At 48.3% G+C, this 17,846-nt stretch overlaps 1 protein-coding gene across 1 annotated transcript; it reads left to right on the top strand.

Annotated features, from left to right (window-relative positions):
* The first annotated feature begins 2,669 nt into the window (after positions 1-2,669).
* On the top strand, positions 2,670-4,913 carry LOC139051998 (glycine-rich protein-like). The gene is made up of 2 exons (XM_070529064.1): positions 2,670-2,747; positions 4,483-4,913. Exons 1-2 carry the CDS (start codon positions 2,736-2,738, stop codon positions 4,756-4,758), a joined length of 288 nt encoding a protein of 95 aa, XP_070385165.1. The 5' UTR covers positions 2,670-2,735; the 3' UTR covers positions 4,759-4,913.
* Positions 4,914-17,846: the final 12,933 nt, after the last annotated feature.

Here is a 17,846-nt window from a genome sequence, read left to right as displayed (position 1 = left end):
CGATTAGAACATTGCATATTGTGTGATTCGATAATACGTTGACGATGGTGTTGTTTACATCATCTAATAATACTTTTTCGCGCATGGGCCATGACCTGCAAACAAACTTGGGAGTACCGTGGTGCCCCTAGTACCCCTAGTTTCCGGTAGCTTCATTTTACCCTATGTTCATGAAAAAAATTTCTCGGGGGAACAACAGGGCACTCAGGCAGCACAAAGTGCATGTAACCTGTGGACAGCCGACTGACTCCTCAGGCAGCAGCGTTTACAGTTATCCTATAAGTTTCGTTGTGAAAAAAGAAAAGATGACCGTAGCCAGGAATAGCACATCCGCAAACTGCGTAAATGCAGCGCTGATATTTAACCATCCGGACAGAGACATTTATTTCACATAGCTACAATTAACTACAAAACACGTGAACTAAATATGAAATTGCTAACATTATACACCATATTTACATTAGAAAGCTGAACGCGCTCTTACGCGAGACCAGCCGCGGTGGCTCATTGGATATGGCGTTACGCTGCTGAGAAAAATGTAGCGGGCTCCATCCAGCCCGCGGTGGCCAGAAACCGATGAAGGCAGAATGCAAAAACGTTCGTCTACCATGCTTTGAGCGCACGCTAAAAAGTCCCAGATTATCAAAATCAGCAAGACGGAGCCTTTCTATACGGTGTCGTTCATAACCCACTATGCAGTTTATGGTCGTTAAATCCAACAATTTAAAATGTATGCGAAGCCAACTTCTCGCGAACACGCTGTTCGAAACGTGCAACCATAGAGCAGGCATTCAGTTTGCCTAGTCACGCAGCTTTAAGTGAAATGTAGAAACCCTGTCATTGCGTTATGCTCCTAAATTTGGTCGACACATGAATGAGCAGCTGTTTGCTTCAAGCTGGCCGGCGCGCGCAAAAGCGAAAACCCGCACTCGCTGAATGCTGATAGCTAGCCTGAAGAAATCCGGTATTCAGCGGACTTTTGTCAGTTAAGAGAAGGCCTGAATGCCCTCAATACCTGTTGCCACGCAGTCAGCGCTAATGTCTTCTTAAGTGCTCGGACAAGCGGAAGTGATATCTCTTAGATCCAAGGACGCCCAAAACAGTTGTCCCGACAGTGGAGAGTTTTAGCCGATCGTTTTGCTCCGCTCTGACAGGTGTACCCAAACAAGTTGCACGCAGGTATACAGCGGGAATGCTAGGGCACATGCGAACAACTCTCATGCCGGCAACCTAAGCCAGAATGCTGCTCTCGGTCCACTGTAGAGACTATCATTGAGCGAGGCATGACAATACGTCCTTTTGGTTTCTCTGGCGTTCTGCAGGCAAAACTGATTGCGCGTCGTTCGCCTCTTTGGTAGACGCAATATGACGTGCGTATCGGAAGTGCACGATAAACAAAGTTCTGTGCAGTGCCTGAGCGCGCGAAATCTGAGCGGAGCCGTCTGTGAGCGACGCTCAGCTACAACTGTCTGGTGTTAGTGTGCAGCCCAACCAGCGATTGAAATTTGCATCTTTCGAAGACAAAATTAAACACGGTTTCTTGTGTTTTCTGTGAAAACTGGTTTTGATACAACGTATTGACGTGACGTGTGCTCGTCTGACCATTTGGGAGACTGCGACTCGGGTGCGCAAACATCTTGTTTTAAGCTGCAACCCTTCAAACTAGTAGCAGCAACGCAGGGGCCATATACATTCCTGCATGTGCTAGTTTGTGCGATACTTTACATTTTACATTGTTTTCACTCTTCATACGGAAATGCCAAAAATGAACAGCGAAAGGGATGTAAAATGGAACTTATGGTTGATGTTGACAACAATTACAGAGACCTTTTTCTATCGTAAGGGCCTTTGACGCAAAAGGACACATATTGCTTGAAATATACGAATAAGAAAAAGCCAACCTAACCAGAGGAAAGCGTGTTAGCCAAGATTAATCATGCCACCTTCGAAAGCATTTGAAAGGATGTTACTGCTGCCCCCTCACAAATTCCTAATCCTACGGCTCTGATGGAATATACGTTGCCATGCTAATTGCGGAAGAGGCATGGTGTGCGCAAGTGTTCGTGCAGGGGACTGCTTGAGGGGTTGAGGCAAAATAAGCAATCCAGGAGCCTTCATGCTCGCATTCATAAACAGGGAAGCAGTTGGCATTATAGCTTCACAAACTCATGCGCTGTCCCAAATTTTCCTGAGAACGCGGGCACCCGCATTCCTCGCTATGCCGCCTCGAATCGCCTGTTTCGTCGTCACTTCTCTCCAAGTCAGGTGTTCTGTTTCGAAAATGGAAATTCCGCCTTGTAGCCCATTAAGCGAAATCGCACAAATAGCGCAAAGACAAAAGCGCCGCGGCTGCAGTGGAGACGGAGCTCATATGGTTCCGGCGCCTTTTGGGTTGCTCACGCCCGGGCCACGGCGAACACTTTCTCTCCCGGTTCCCAGCGACGGGTCAACCTCGGAGAAAAAAAGCGCAACCTTCACGCCTCCTTGGGCACACTAAACTCCAGGAAAACTGGAGTGTTATTACCTAGGCAGCGACCATAGCTGTTTCTCTTTGCGAGGAATGCTGGAAATCGTAACACGAACGACCCCGTTGCGTGGCCACACTAGCGACCCCGACAGGAAGCCCCGCCCAGGAACACCTAGGGTGTATAAAAACACAACTCGTGTAAGGCACGCTCTGTGTGCACTTATTTGCTTACAGCGTTTCGGTTACCAGGAACACAACAGCCCGACACATGAAGCCCACGGTAAGCGAAGCTGTATCGATCGGTTCCAGGGTCAACGTGTACCGCTCGCATCAGGTCAAGCGATTCTTGGTCATTGCGCATAAGTGTTTATATTGTATCGCTTGCATCTACCAAATGCAGCGTCCAAAAATCCTTCTAGGTTTCTTCATACAGCGCAACTTTCACGCAGCTAAGAAGTGTCCGGAGAAATATGAAGGCCGACGCAAAAATCCCAAAGGCATTTTTGCGACGCCCCTTGACAACTGTTGATTAGCAAGACCGCGACCACGTGTTATCGAATTTAGCGAATACAGCTCGCAGTACTTGGCGTATTTGTTCCAAGATTTCGTGACCACTTTTTCTCACATAATGCTACCATTGAAACCGAGGAAATGACATGTTTTGCTTTGCCTGGACTTCCTAGCCAAATTACAACTGCTTGAGGTTGGCTGTGAGATCCCAGGCACTCCTTGATTATTCAGGCTTTTATTATTTCATGAGATACCGCATCACCTGATCAAATGTTTTGCAGCACAAAAGGATAACGTTGGTGATTGGACTCAGCGAGTGTTTCGTGTCCTTAGCCGAAAAACTTGAGGCGAGGTATTTCACATACTTTATGGATATGAACTAGCACGCCTTCAGTTGTAACTTTTTCAGCACACCTTAAGGAGAGCCAACTCTCCTTAAGGTGTGCATTCTTCATTTTCAAACCATCACTGTAGTTATCTGTTTTTTTTATTTTTGTCAAAATTTGCACCAATTTTACGTGATCATGGCCTGCGCCATGTAGATTTCGCTTCTTATGTTCTTTTTTTTTACTGTTGATCTGGCTACGTCCCGGGAAAAAAATATGAACGTACCACACAAAATACTTTTAAAAATAAACAAATGCATCTTCAACAACTTCCACAGTTTTTGTGACACTTTGATGCGTGCGATTATAGTAGCTCACCCATCCGCTTGCCCACGCCATGCTCGATTACGTCGCAGAAAAGACAATGTAGGTCGAGCAAATGCCTGCTACTTCCGTAGTGCCCCAAGAATAGATTAAAATAGAAGCGCCACCCAGATAGTTATCTTCAAGCGTGCTATAAAGAAGCCCATCCACAGCGTCGCTATAGCTGGTGCACCGCTCTCACGGTACTTGCTTGCCGTCGCGGTCCGCTGCCTAAACCTCGGCGGCGAGAAATTTCCTTCCGCCTCCTGCGTGTGTAGTAGCGAGTTTGCCATGACAAGCGAGTGCGAAGGCAGTGCTCTGATGTAATCGCAAACGGAAATTGGGACAACAGAAAGAGTACGGTTACAAAAATCCTTATTGTGAAAAGCTGCAGAATTACGTACTACTTCCCCCTTTCTTTCTCTTAATCACGGAGCGTATGCACTCACTATCATGTGCGGAGTCACACAATTTAGGCTTGAACAATAGGAAATTCTTCTACTTTTGCTCGTAGCCAATGTTTTTTTTTCCGTTGGCTTTAGTTCGAATAGCCCTCTGCGTTAACGCTTACACCATGATTCGCCAGGTGGTGGATCGCCTGATCGCATCTAAATAGGGCATATAAATGAAAAAAGACCATATGAGGCGGTACTTGCTTATGCGGTGCCGAAAATGTAACGTACGTAGAGCTCTGCGTTTGTAAGTTACATAATGGTTGCGCTGATGCCCACACATTGTGCTGAATCAACGTACGCACGGCGCAGCCAAATATACTGTAGTCAATTCCGATCTGTGTTCTTGCTTTTCCATCTTCAGGTTGTCGTCTTCTTTGCCTTGTTGGCCACGGCCATGGCTGGCTTCTATGGCGGCTTCGGTGGCATCGGCTATGGCGGATACGGCGGCTATGGCGGTTTTGGTGGCTACGGAGGCTACGGAGGCTACGGATACCGCGGTTTCCCAGTTGGACGAGTGTTTTCCTACGGCTCCATCATCAAGCATGGATACGGTGGATACGGTCTCGGCCTGGGCTACGGAGGATACGGCGGTTACGGAATTGGCTACGGAGGATACGGCCACGGCTTTTACGGATAACATGTGCAGTGTGCTGATGAGGTTGCTCGCCGGAGATCTGGCAAATGCAGTCACAATGACGCATCTCGGACTCGATGCCACGTGTAAACCAGGATGACACTGACCTCTTAAGTTTTCCCGACTCCCTTGTACAATAAACCAGACCTAAGCAAACACTGGCTTGTAGTTGGCTTCGAAGGGGCACCCCGCCCGCGAACATTTGCAGGACGAAACCTAGTAAAAATGCCAAAGTACCCAAGAACGTTGACAGGGAGGCAACTGCCTCTGTAGCTCAAAGATAAGGCTCTAGCTAATCGGTAGAGCAGCAGCTGGCTTTTCGTCTATTTTCATTTTTTTTGCTCATTATTTTGCAGTCCAATTAAAAAAACGTGTAATGTCACCCGCGTTTTCATTGGCTTCATTGTCTGTTGGCTTCATGTCGCTGTTACTAACAAAAAATTTAGCTCCTCGGTTTCCCCCACGATCTCGAGCAAGAAAAGGAGGTCACAACAAAGAAAGAGTGCACAAGAGGCGGAGGTTGCAGTAACAACGGCCGTGATGACAGACAGGGAGTGCCCGAAAACTTCGCTTTTGGGTGCTGGTCGAGCGCAACTGGAGAGATAGCCTCCGGGCGGGGAAGGTAGTTCCCCTCCTCGCACCCATGTTTTAAGACATTTCAAGCCAAATCAACAACTATGCTATGAGAGAAGCAGTGGCGTAGGCAGAAATTTCGTTCAGGGGGGGGGGGGGGGGGGCTCAAGTTGCAGCTCGGCCTCCTCGTTATAGAGTTTGTCGAGAGATCAAATACATCAATAATGACTGCATTTCCATAGCCAAATATGCTGCAAACGAACTTGAACGCTACGCGCTGTGACGACAATATGTATTTTTTAAATGAAAGAATGTACTCGTCTGTCCCAAAAGTTCTACCTGAAATAACTGATATCAATGTTTCCCTATTTTTTGTCTGTTTAATAAGTAAACAAAATATCGCACGAACTTTAGAACTGTATCAGTTCAAAACCAGCAAGGCAGTGTATGCCGCTTAGATGAAAAATGTTAAAGTTGTGAAATGAACAAGTTGAGGAAATTATTTTAATGAAGCTTTGTCGTTCAAGAACCTTGTTTACATTTTTCTACAACTGCAACGGCCAGGGAAACATATCAATGACGCTGTTCTTTGTTCCAATGTGTTGCGCCGGAGCAGCTGTCAGCGGTCATGTATTGTGAGTAATTGCGCCGAAATTATAGTCGCAACAGAGAGCACATTTAAAAAGCAGGAGTTCTGCAAAATATACGAGGGTGAGTAAAATGAAAGTGAGGCAATGCGAATATATAACAAATGGCGTACTTTATTTAAAAGTAGTCTCCATGACCCTTTAGACATTAGTCCCACTGACTAATGAGTCGCGTGGTTCCCGTCTGATAGAACTCCTTCGGTTGCTGCTTCAAAAAGTCTATAACTGATTCTTTCACGTGAACGTCCTACACGAATCTGGTTCCCTTGAGCTGTTTTTATCAATTGCCCTAAAATGTGAAAGTGGCAAGGAGACATGTCTGGGCTGTATAGTGGATGTTGCAGCGTTTCCCACTTGAACTTGGCCAGTTTTGTGTTAACCACATCAGCAACGTGGGGACGGGCATTGCCGGGGAGCAAGATGACCCAATTAGTCAAATGCCCACGTCGTTTGTTCTTGATTGCGACACGCAGCCGATCCGGCGTTTCACAATATCTGAAACGATTGTTAGTATCTCCAGGTTTAGCAAATTCGTTCAGTAATGGCCGCTGACGATCGAAAAAAATAGTCAACAACACCTTTCCGGTGGAAAAGACGTCCTTTGCTTTCTTTGGAGTGGTGAATTCGTATGTTTCCACTCCAAGCTTTGCCGTCGTGTTTCAGGTTAACCCGCCGTGGTTGCTTAGTGGCTATGGTGTTGGGCTGGTAAGCACGAGGTCGCGGGATCGAATCCCGGCCACGGCGGCCGCATGTCGATGGGGGCGAAATGCGAAAATGCCCGTTTACTTACATTTAGGATCGCGTTAAAGAACCCCAGGTGGTCGAAATTTCCGGGTCCCCCACTAAGGCGTGCCTCATAATCAGAAAGTGGTTTTGGCACGTAAAACCGCATAGTTTTTTTGTTGTTTCAGGCTCGTAGTAGTGGCACCAGGATTCGTCCGCGGCCATTTGCAGAATAGAATTCGTCACCCTCGTTGTGATGCCGGATCAGGTGAGTCAAGGCAGCGCCGAACCTCTCCGCCTTCTGCCGGCGGTTTAAAATCTTGGGCAACCATTGCGCACACAAGAGCCGATAACCGAGATGTTCATGAATTATGGTGTGAACCGAACCGTGGCTGATGTTCGCTTACTCTGCCAGTCCATCGATGCGTACCCTCCGTTCTTGTCTAATCAGCTCATAAACATTTGCAATTGTGTTGGTGGTGATCGCACGGTGGCTTTGGCCCGGTCATGCATCGTATTTGCAACTATCACGTCCTTCTTTGAACCATTCGCTCCAATGCTTCACAGTGGCCAATGAAATACATTGTTCAACGTACATGGCAGCCATACGGCGACAAATATTTTGAGAAACACCTTCAGCTGTCAAAAACCTCACGACACTATGCTGTTCAACTTTTGGAGCGTCCATTATATCACACAATCACGCTCAACGCAGTGTATGAGGGCATTAAAGAACATTTATCCTCACACCTGTGTGTCATTTTTCTAAATCAGATATGCCTGTGTGCTACGCGCATGCCTCACAGATAATGAACAGAACCATTATTGCGCGAGGTTTGTTGTCTCACTCTCATTTGACTCGCCTTCGTACATTAGAAATGCAAAGATACAATGAAGTATACAAATACAAAGATACAGCTTGATAAAGGACAAAAAGTGTCACTGGAAAGAAGGTTCACTGCACGCATACAGAAACTCCCGCAACAAGATATATAAATATATCTAAGTGCGCTAAGTGCGTTATCTATGTAAATGACATGTACGCGTTCATTTAATAAAGCATGGCGTAAATTTCAGTTTCGAATCACTGTGTTTTTGGATGCGTAGTAGTTTCGTACAGTTTAGGTTTGACATGTGATCGCGCGACGACATCCGACGCTATGGCACATTCGTGCCTTATGTGCCACCCAACACCCGGAGTGCTCTGGCATATACCTTCACATGTAGAGAGAGAGAGAGAAAATGATAACTGAAAGGTAGGGAGGTTAACCAGGACTGAGCCCGGTTGGCTACCCTACACTGGGGAAACGGAAAGGGGGACGGAAAGATTAAAAGAAGAGAAAGTCCACTGGAGATCCGGTCGCTTTCAAATATTGCAGCAGCGCTTTTGTGGCCTTTTGTAGCTGCGATATGCGAGGCCATAGTCCCAAGATCTTGTTCAAGGTGAATGGCTTTCCATCTAGCTGATTGAGAGCTGTGCAGAGGTCTTGCCTTTCGTTTTCAAAAGATGGGCAGTAGCACAGTAGGTGTTCTATGGTTTCCTTGACACCGTAGGCATTGCACTCTGCGCTATCAGCCATTCCAATAAGAAATGCATAAGCATTGGTGAATGCAACGCCCAAACGTAAGCGGCACAGCACTGTTTCCTCATTTCGCAGAAGACCTGGCAACAGCCGCAGTTGCATAGAGGGATCGAGGGAATGCAAGCGATGTTGAGTGAATTCAGGTGTGTGCCACTTCTCCAATGTCAAAGAGTGCGCTAGCTTGCCTAAGTGTTGGGCTGCGTCGGTCCGCGATAAAGGTATTGAAACAAGGGTTGCTCCTTCGTGTGCTTTTCAAGCAGCTTTGTATGCGAGGTCGTTGCCCGAGATACCGGAATGACCAGGCAGCCACTGAAACACGACGTCGTGTTCTTTCGCGATCATGTGATGGTGTATTTCTCGTATCTCCGACACGAGTTGTTCACATGACCCACGACGAAGAGATGTCAGAAGACATTGTAAGGCCGCCTTCGAATCGCAGAATATTGCCCACCGATTAGCCGGTAGGTTATTAATATAATCAACAGCACCTCGGAGGGCAACAAGCTCCGAACCGGTCGATGTTGTCAAGTGAGAAATCTTGTATTGGATGCTTAGTGATCGTGATGGTATAACCACTGCGCCGGTGGAGCTGGTCTGAGTGGAAGAGCCATCCGTAGATATGTGGACTCGATCAAAGTAGAAAGTGTGCAAACAATCCAGAGCTGCTTGCTTCAAGGCCAAGGTAGGCAGGTCGGTCTTCTTTCTTATCCCCAGAACCGTAAGACGCACTTGAGGTTGTTTTAAACGCCACAAAGCTGAAGTTGAACGTGCTGAGGGTGTGAAACCCGATGGTAAGGAGGCACGATAGATGCTGACCTTGTTGGAGAAGGACGCCTGTGGTCGTCGTTCTGGCAGGCACGCAAGAGAGCTTGACTGCATCCGTGAAACATGACGAACATGGGCCATGGGCTCTAAGCGTTTCGGTGCTAATGTAAGTCGTGATCGCATGGTCTTGAGCCATTATAATGGTTCCAGCTGTTGAGGCGCTGCACGGAAGGCCTAGGCAAACACGTAGTGCCTGCGCCTGCACGCTCTGAAGTTCTCGAAGATTTGACTTGCATGTTGTAGCAAGCACGGGGGAGCTATAGCGTAGGAATCCGATGAACAGTGCTCGATATAACTGTAGCATGGAGCCCACTGACGATCCCCATGTTTTGCCGGCGATGAACTTGAAGACGTGAACAATAGATGTGAGCTTCTTCTTTAAGTGGGCAACATGAGGGCTCCAAGTGAGGTCCCGGTCTACAATAACGCCCAAAAACCGGTGATTTCTCTTGTAGGAGATAGGCTGACCATTGATGCATACTGGATAAGAAGTCATCGCTTTTCGCGTAAAGCGACTAACGCACATTTTTCTGTTGAGATGGTAAGGCCTTGTGTGTGAAGGTAGTCAGATGCCTGTGTTGCTGCTTTCTGTAGCCGTGCGCGAACCTGCAGGCGAGTGACCGCTGATGTCCAGATGCAGATGTCGTCGGCGTAGATTGAAACACTCACTGTTTCCGGTAGGGATTCGGCCAGCCCAAGAAGCGCGAGGTTGAAAAGAATAGGGCTTAGAACACCACCTTGGGGAACGCCTCGGCATGTGTAGTGGTCGGTAGTCGTACCATCTTCCGTACGTACGAACAAGGACCTTTGTGTCAAGTAGTTACTGACCCATCGATATACTCGCCTTCCTAGTTCAATTGTCAAAAGTGCGTCTAGAATGGTTTGATGGGAAACGTTGTCGTAAGCGCCTTTCACGTCAAGAAAGAGTGCTACTGATAATCGCTTCCGAGATTTTTGTTGTTCCACAGATGATACTAGATCGATGACACTGGCAATCGATGAACGACCACGTCGAAATCCCGCCATAGAGTCAGGGTAAATTTTGTGGTTTTCAAGGTACCATTCGAGACGCATGAGGATCATACGTTACATGAGCTTCCAGACGCAGCTGCAAGAGCTATAGGCCGCTAGGATGCCAGTTCGAGCGGTGGCTTTCCTGCCTTTAGAAGCGGTACCAGGCGGCTGCGTTTCGATTCCTTTGGGACGACACCATCTTGCCATGAACTATTAAAAAAATCTGAGGAGTTCTCTTCGTGCTTCTCTGCCTAGGTGGCGCAAAGCAGTATATGTTATGCCATCGGGCCCTGGTGAAGACGAACACCTGCATAGCGCCATAGCAGCTTCTAACTCTTCCATAGAGAATGGAGCGTCCATACTTGCACCTCGTGGGCCGGGGATGTTGCCTAGAGCCATGTCAGGGACTAAAACTGTGCCGCCGGCGACGTTCGCACAAAATTCCTCTGCGACGTCTATCTCACGGTGGTTTTGATAGAGAGCAAGGGCATTGAATGGGTGTCGTTGCTGGGGACTTGAGCAAAGACCCCGTAGGGTACGCCACACACGGGACAATGGCTTGCGGGGGTCTAGTGAGTCGCAAAAACATTTCCATTTTTGATCCGCTAGCTTATCCATTCGGCGTTTGATCTTCTTTAGCATGCGCCGAGCTTCTCTGAGGTCAAGAATTGACTTCGTGCGCCTGTACCTCCTTTCAGCTCGGCGACGTATTGTACGAAGCCTTTCCAATTCAATGTCATTCTCTGTACGCTTTTTCGAATGTGTGAAGCAACGCGTGCAATCTTGCATTTCATCTGCAATTATGTCTTCTAATCTGCGTGCAATATGTGTCTTGCATGTGTCTTCTACGCGATCTTGAAACACTGACCAGTCGATTTGGCGAGAGACAACCGGTAATGCGGCGTCTAGTCCATCGATTCTCACATAGGTCGGAATATGATCACTTCCATGGGTTTCAATATCAGTGAACCACTGCACGCTCAATGTCAGGCAACGTGACACCAAAGTCAAGTCAAGGCAGCTGCTGTACGTATAGTCGGATACAACTTTAGAAAAAAGGGGGCGTTTACTCCTCCGAGGCGGAAGCACACGAGCATCCACCAATGGGCGCGCGCTCTGGACAAACGTCATGAGCCAGACGGCCGGTGACCCCGCTGACGGAGAAGATGGCCGCCCCCGCTTCGAACTGGGCGAGGTCGCGTCAGCTGTGCGCTTCAGCCCCTCATCAGAGTGAATTCCAGAACTGTCTGTGATGGTCTATCATGCCAGAAATATTACTGCGAGCTTACGATGCGCCATTTGTGCCGCGTGCATTTATTCTGAGCCGTGATCCGGCGAAGGAACATTGCAGCGAGCATCGCTGGAGCTGCGCTACGCTTTGCCTGTAAACAGGATCCCGCGGCGTCCGCTGCAAACACACATTCTGCGTGCTTGTTCCATGTTGTTTTATTTCGCTCCCGAGTGAAGCTACGGCGAGAAAGTTTTCCAAAGACTGGTGCCTACGGTAGCGGCGTATGTGTTCGTATACTGTGTCGCGGCGTTTTTCGTCGGACGGGGTGAAGTGATGAAGCAAAACCATTCTCAGAAGAAATCAGAAAAGTGTGCGCACCACAGAAACTATTTGTAGAAGAAGCCTTCAACGCAAAGATTTGTCGCCGTCAACTTAGCGTGAACTATCAACAGAGAGGTTTAGCTTTTCCGGTATTCCGGAAAAACGCAGGCGGAGCGTTGGGGCGGAGGCGTAAAACGTGAGCAATCGAGCGGTCTGCATGGTGCAGCCACCTGGTGGCGCAGTGCTCAAACAGACAGAAACCGTTAATGTCGCGAGCGTATTCTTCGCTGCTGGTGTAAATGTTCGGCAATGGCATAATCGTATTGCTGCCCCAACGCCCCAACGTCTGCGTTTTACCGGAATACCGGACAAGCGAAACCTCTCTATGATCAGCAGTGTGATGGCCGAGCGTCTAGCGACGGTGTTCGAGCGTTGTTTAGCCCCGTCGATTGATTGCTGTCCACCGGTTCTCACTGCACGCGCAAGCTGTAGAATGCATGCTGTGAAATTGTGAAAACACAAAACCAAAAAGATATAAATTTTATGCTATTTAAAACCAAGAGTATTTATTTCAAACGATCAATGAAGCATTTTTGCACCTTCCTGCCTCTACCGTATTCTCGCCTCAGGTTTGTAATGGTTGCGATAAATGCATTGTTTTATATATGTACGTTTCCAATAGCAACTGATTCATTGTAAGCTTGAGAAACGAGTAGTAGATACGCCGTGTACACGTGAACAAGCGCAAAAGCGTTGCAGAGCTGCTCTTTCTACTTTTGTCACATGCAATGAAGCTAAAGAGCAGACGACGGGCAGCGCTGTGAAAGGCACGGGATTATTTTAACGCGATAGCGTTAAGGAGCTCGTGTCGCAGAAAAGCCGGTGTCGTCGGCGTCGGTGTCGGCGTTTGCGGCTTTGACCGTGAGCGATAAATCACGGCAGGCGCTTCATAAATAAAAAGCAACTTCCAAGATTGGCCCGGTGGGAATCGAACCAGGGTCTCCGGAATGTGAGACGGAGACGCTACCACTCAGCCACGAGTTCGATGCTTCCAAGCGGTGCAAACGCGCCTCTAGTGAATGCGGTGTTGCCTTCGAAACGAGCCGTGGAAAGTTATACTGCGGTGTATATCGGTAATTATGAACATGTAACGTACAGAAGTCCCAATTACACGAGTTGCGAAGTGCGTTTCCGCTGCATTTCTTCTGCGCTTTCCGCACACGCAGAGCCATCTTGCGGCAAACACAGAAGACCCCCTCCTCTCAATGTACGGCGCTGCCCCGACAGGAGGCGCGCCGAGCGCGCATTGGGACCACTGCCAGGCGCGTCGCGGGGCTCCCTCTCCCGTGATGACGCTTCGCCGTGCTCCCGGTTGCAGAATCAAGCGCCGTTCCTTTCTTTAGATTACTATCTATCTCTCTGCCCGTGCCGATCACGACGTTTGGCTGGCGTAGATCGTTTCCCCTCCGAGACACCGAGTTCTTTGGTTCGTTCCGTTCGCTCAGGTGCACGTTTCGTTGCCGCGCCGAACGCTGCGTTGCTCGACGCTCACCGCGTGATAGGTGGGCGCTAAGTCCGATGCGGGGCGCATCGTAAAGGCCATGATATAAGGCTAAGATATAGTCCGGCGTTCTCGGCGCGCCAGGCCGTGGCAGGCGAAGTCGGATACGCTGCGCTAGCGACGCCAGGGGTGCAAGAAATTTGCTTCCTCTAGAGTTCGGCGTCCGCGCGCAGCTCGAGGCTAGCGCCATCTGTGCGTCCGGGAGCGCAACTTCACCGCCGCGGCGAACAGCTGTTTACATGGCGCATGCGCGTCGTTCGGGTAGCGCGCGCGCTTCTCGTTCCGCGCGCTGTTTGTGTGCTGAAATGAAAACTTTTGCGGGATGGCGTTAACTTGTCCTGACAGCCAGAAAAAAAAAAAACATAAGGTTTTACGTGCGAAAACCACTTTCTTTCTGGCCTGGGCTTCTTCAACGTGTACCTAAATCTAAGCACTCGGGTGTTTTTCGCATTTCGCCCCCATCGAAATGCGGCCGCCGTGCCTGACAGCCAGAACATCGCACTCATATTGCTAGTACTTCGGCTACGTCAAAAACGGAAGCGGACCATGTATGTACATGCGAAAGCTATTCGACAAGCGCCCTCAACTCGGCGACTACCACCAGCTAGTACGGGAGCTGCGAAATGCAGCTTACCTGTGGCGAGACCACACTGCTTTCGTATAGCTTCCCACGCGTTGTTCTCGCGCTCTGTGTCGCGGTGGTCCATGCGTTTCACATCGTATACGCATGGAAGGTTGCAAACCGCTTCAAGCAGGCGTCCTCACTCGCGCTGTCATCCCACACGGATGTTCAAAAAACCACAGCCGCTCTGTCAGTACGCGCACCGCAGGCCGCCATTCTGCCTTCTGCTCGCTGCCGCTGCAGCGCGCAGTGCATTCTGGTCTAGCGGCAGCCGCGTGAAATAGAACACGCTCTATGTCCGCGCCGGCGGCGTTGTGCTCGCCAAGCGCGCCTAAGCACGCCGGCTACGCCGGGACGCCGGACTGTAGAGTGCGCGCTTTTCACCGACGTCGCTTAACCGCGCCGCGCGTGGCCGCGCGCGCGCGTTACGCCGGACTATATCTTGCCCTTAAACGGCCCTTTAAACGGGCCTTTAGTCGTGGCCAATCACTTAGCGACTCAGATATAGCGGCCGGCGATGGCGAGGACGAACCTCAACAAAACCCTCGCATCGGCTACGACCAATGGTAAGACACAACAAATCGGCGTTGAACGTTGTGACAGCGCAATCAAGCTGATGGAGTGGGAAATATCCCGATGGATGGATGGATGGAGTAACTTTATAGAAAGGTCCTGCGAGCTACGGGGCGCAAGGTCCCATAGAGCGGGCTACTCCCATGTTGGGACCGGGAGTTGTAACTCCCTGGCCGCATCGTGGGCTCGCTGGACGGCCCAGAGCTGCTCCGCCAGGTCCGTGCTGCGTAATGCGTCTTGTAGCCTGGCGGAGTCTTGATCCTTGTTTGCGTGGGTCCGACCACACGGCAAGAGCAAGTGATGTACGTCTAGTGTGCTATGGCAATTTTTGCAATATGATGTTTTGTATAGGTCAGGCATGTAGTGATGTAGTCTGTTCTGCGTGGGGTACGTGTTTGTTTGAAGCATTCTGAACGTCAGGGCTTGAGGCCTGGTGAGCTTATTGTGAGGTGTGCTGTATATTCTGCGGTGGAGATAAAAGTGCTTTATGATCTCGTTATATGTGGAGGGAGGGTCCCGATTCTCGCTGGGATGAAATATCCCGATGGACACGACAAAAACTGCAGTTGCAGCGACAAGGAGAGCGTCCGCCTACAAGTACAACAGCTAGAACAAGCAACAGCAGAGAAGAGCACATGTAAGCCGCATGTCAGCCAACGAAAATTCGTGACGTAGCCACATGACGTAGCGTTGTCTTGGCTATTTACAATCCAGCTTGATGTCAATGTCGCGAGGTGCTTTGTTTTGTGGTTGGCTGCACGCACGTACTTCAAAATGGCTTTTAAAGATGTACCAAGCTATATTCGCCGCTGATATTTTATAGACGATGTGTGTGTGACCAACTAAATCGATCTCACATGTTATCTCGACTCCAAATTTTTGTGTCTGTACTTCTTTAATGAGCATCGGTTATCTTCCTTCCTCATTACATGTCCTGCCCATGCCCATTTCTTTTTCTTGCTTTCAACTAAGATGTCATTAACTCGCATTTGTTCCCTCACCCAATCTGCTCTTTTCTTATCCCTTAACGTTACACCCATCATTCTTCTTTCCATAGCTCGTTGCGTCGTCCTCAATTTAAGCAGAACCCGTTTTGTAAGCCTCCAGGTTTCTGCCCCACACGTGAGTGCTGGTAAGACACAGCTGTTATATACTTTTCTCTTGAGGGATAGTGGCAACCTGCTCTTCATGATTTGAGAATGCCTGCCAAACGCACCCACAGCCCATTTTTATTCTTCGGATTATTTCAGTCTCATTGTACTGATCCGTGGTGACTACCTGCAATAAGTAGATGTATTCCCATACCACTTCCAGTGCCTCGCTACCTATCGTAAATTGCTGTTTTCTTCCGAGACTGCTAAACATAACTTTAGTTTTCTGCAGATTAATTTTTAGACCCACCCTTCTGCTTTGCCTGTCCAGGTCAGTGAGCATGCATTGATTGCAATTGATCTCCTGAGTTACTAAGCAAGGCAATATTACCAGTGAATCGCAAGTTACTAAGGTATTCTCCATTAACTTTTATCCCCAATTCTTCCCACTCCATGTCTTTGAATACCTCCTGTAAACACGCTGTGAATAGCATTGGAGAGATCGCATCTCCCTGCATGACGCCTTTCTTTATTGGAATTCTGTTGCTTTCTTTATGGAGAGCTACAGTGGCTGTGGAGCCGCTATAGATATCTTTCAGTATTTTTACATATGGCTCGTCTACACCCTGATACCGTAATGCCTCCATTACTGCTGAGGTTTCGACTGAATCAAACGCTCTTTCGTAATCAATGAAAGCTATATATAAGGGTTGGTTATATTCCGCACAGTTCTCTATCACCTGATTGATAGTGTGAATATGGCCAATTATTGAGTAGCCTTTACGGAATCCCGCCTGGTCCTTTGGTTGACAGAAGCCTAAGGTGTTACTGATTCTCTTTGCGATTACTTTAGTAAATACTTTGTAGGCAATGGACAGTAAGCTGATCGGTCTATAATTTTTCTAGTCTTTGGCGTCCCCTTTCTTATGGATTAGGATTATGTTAGCGTTCTTCGAAGATTCCGGTACGCTCGACGTCATGAGGTATTGTGTATATAGGGTAGCCGGTTTTTCTAGAACAATGTGCCCATCATCCTTCAACAAATCCGCTGTTACTTGATCCTCCCCAGCTGCATTGCCTCTTTGCATAGCTCCCAAGGCTTTCTTTAATTCTTCCGGCATTACTTCTGGGATTTCAAATACCTCGAGACCATTCTCTCTCACATTATCGTCATGGGTGTTACTGGTACTGTATAAATCTCTATAGAACTCCTCAGCCACTTGAACTATCTCATCCATATTAGTAATGATATTGCCGGCTTTGTCTCTTAACGCATACATCCGATTCTTGCCAATTCCTAGTTTCTTCTTCACTGTTTTTAGGCTTCCTCCGTTCCTGAGAGCATGCTCAATTCTATCCATATTATACTTCCTTATGTCAACTGTCTTACGCTTGTTGATTAACTTCGAAAGTTCGGCCAGTTCTATTCTAGCTGCAGGGTTTGAGGCTTTCATACATTGGCGTTCCTTGATCAGATCTTTCGTCCCCTGCAATAGCTTACTGGTATCCTGTCTAACGGAGCTACCAACAACTTCTATTGCACACTCCTTAATGATGCCCATACGATTGTCGTTCTTTGCTTCAACACTAAGGTCCTCTTCCCGAGTTAATCCGTATGCCTGTTCTGTAGCTTGATCCGGAATTCCTCTAGTTTCCCTCTTACCGCTAACTCATTGATTGGCTTCTTATGTACAGTTTTTTCCGTTCCTTCCTCAAGTCTAGGCTAACTCGAGTCCTTACCATCCTATGTTCAGTGCAGCGCACCTTGCTGAACACGTCCATATCTTGTATGATTCCAGGGTTAGCGCAGAATATGAAGTCTATTTCATTTCTAGTCTCGCCATTCGGGCTCCTCCACGTCCACTTTCGGCTAACCCGCTTGCGGTAGAAGGTATTCATTATCCGCATAATATTCTGTTCTGCAAAGTCTACTAATAACTCTCCCCTGCTATTCCTAGAGCCTATGCCATATTCCCCCACTGACTTGTCTCCAGCCTACCCTGGCATTGAAGCCACCCATCAATGTAGTGCATTTTGTTTTGACATTACCCATCGCCGATTCCACGTCTTTAGAAAAGCTTTCGACTTCCTGCTCATCATGACTGGATGTAGGGGCGTAGACCTGTGCGACCTTCGATTTGTACCTCTCATTAAGCTTCACAACAAGACCTGCCACTCTCTCGTGAATGCTATAGAATTCCTGTATGTTACTAGCTATATCCTTATTAATCAGGAATCAGACTCCTAGTTCTCGTCTCTCCATTAAGCCCCGGTAGCACAGGACGTGTCCGCTTTTTAGCACTGTATATGCTTCTTTTGTCCTCTTA

This window comes from Dermacentor albipictus, unplaced genomic scaffold (assembly GCF_038994185.2).
Source record: "Dermacentor albipictus isolate Rhodes 1998 colony unplaced genomic scaffold, USDA_Dalb.pri_finalv2 scaffold_17, whole genome shotgun sequence".
Lineage (NCBI taxonomy): Eukaryota > Metazoa > Arthropoda > Arachnida > Ixodida > Ixodidae > Dermacentor > Dermacentor albipictus.
This window is presented reverse-complemented; position numbering and strand designations above follow the sequence as displayed.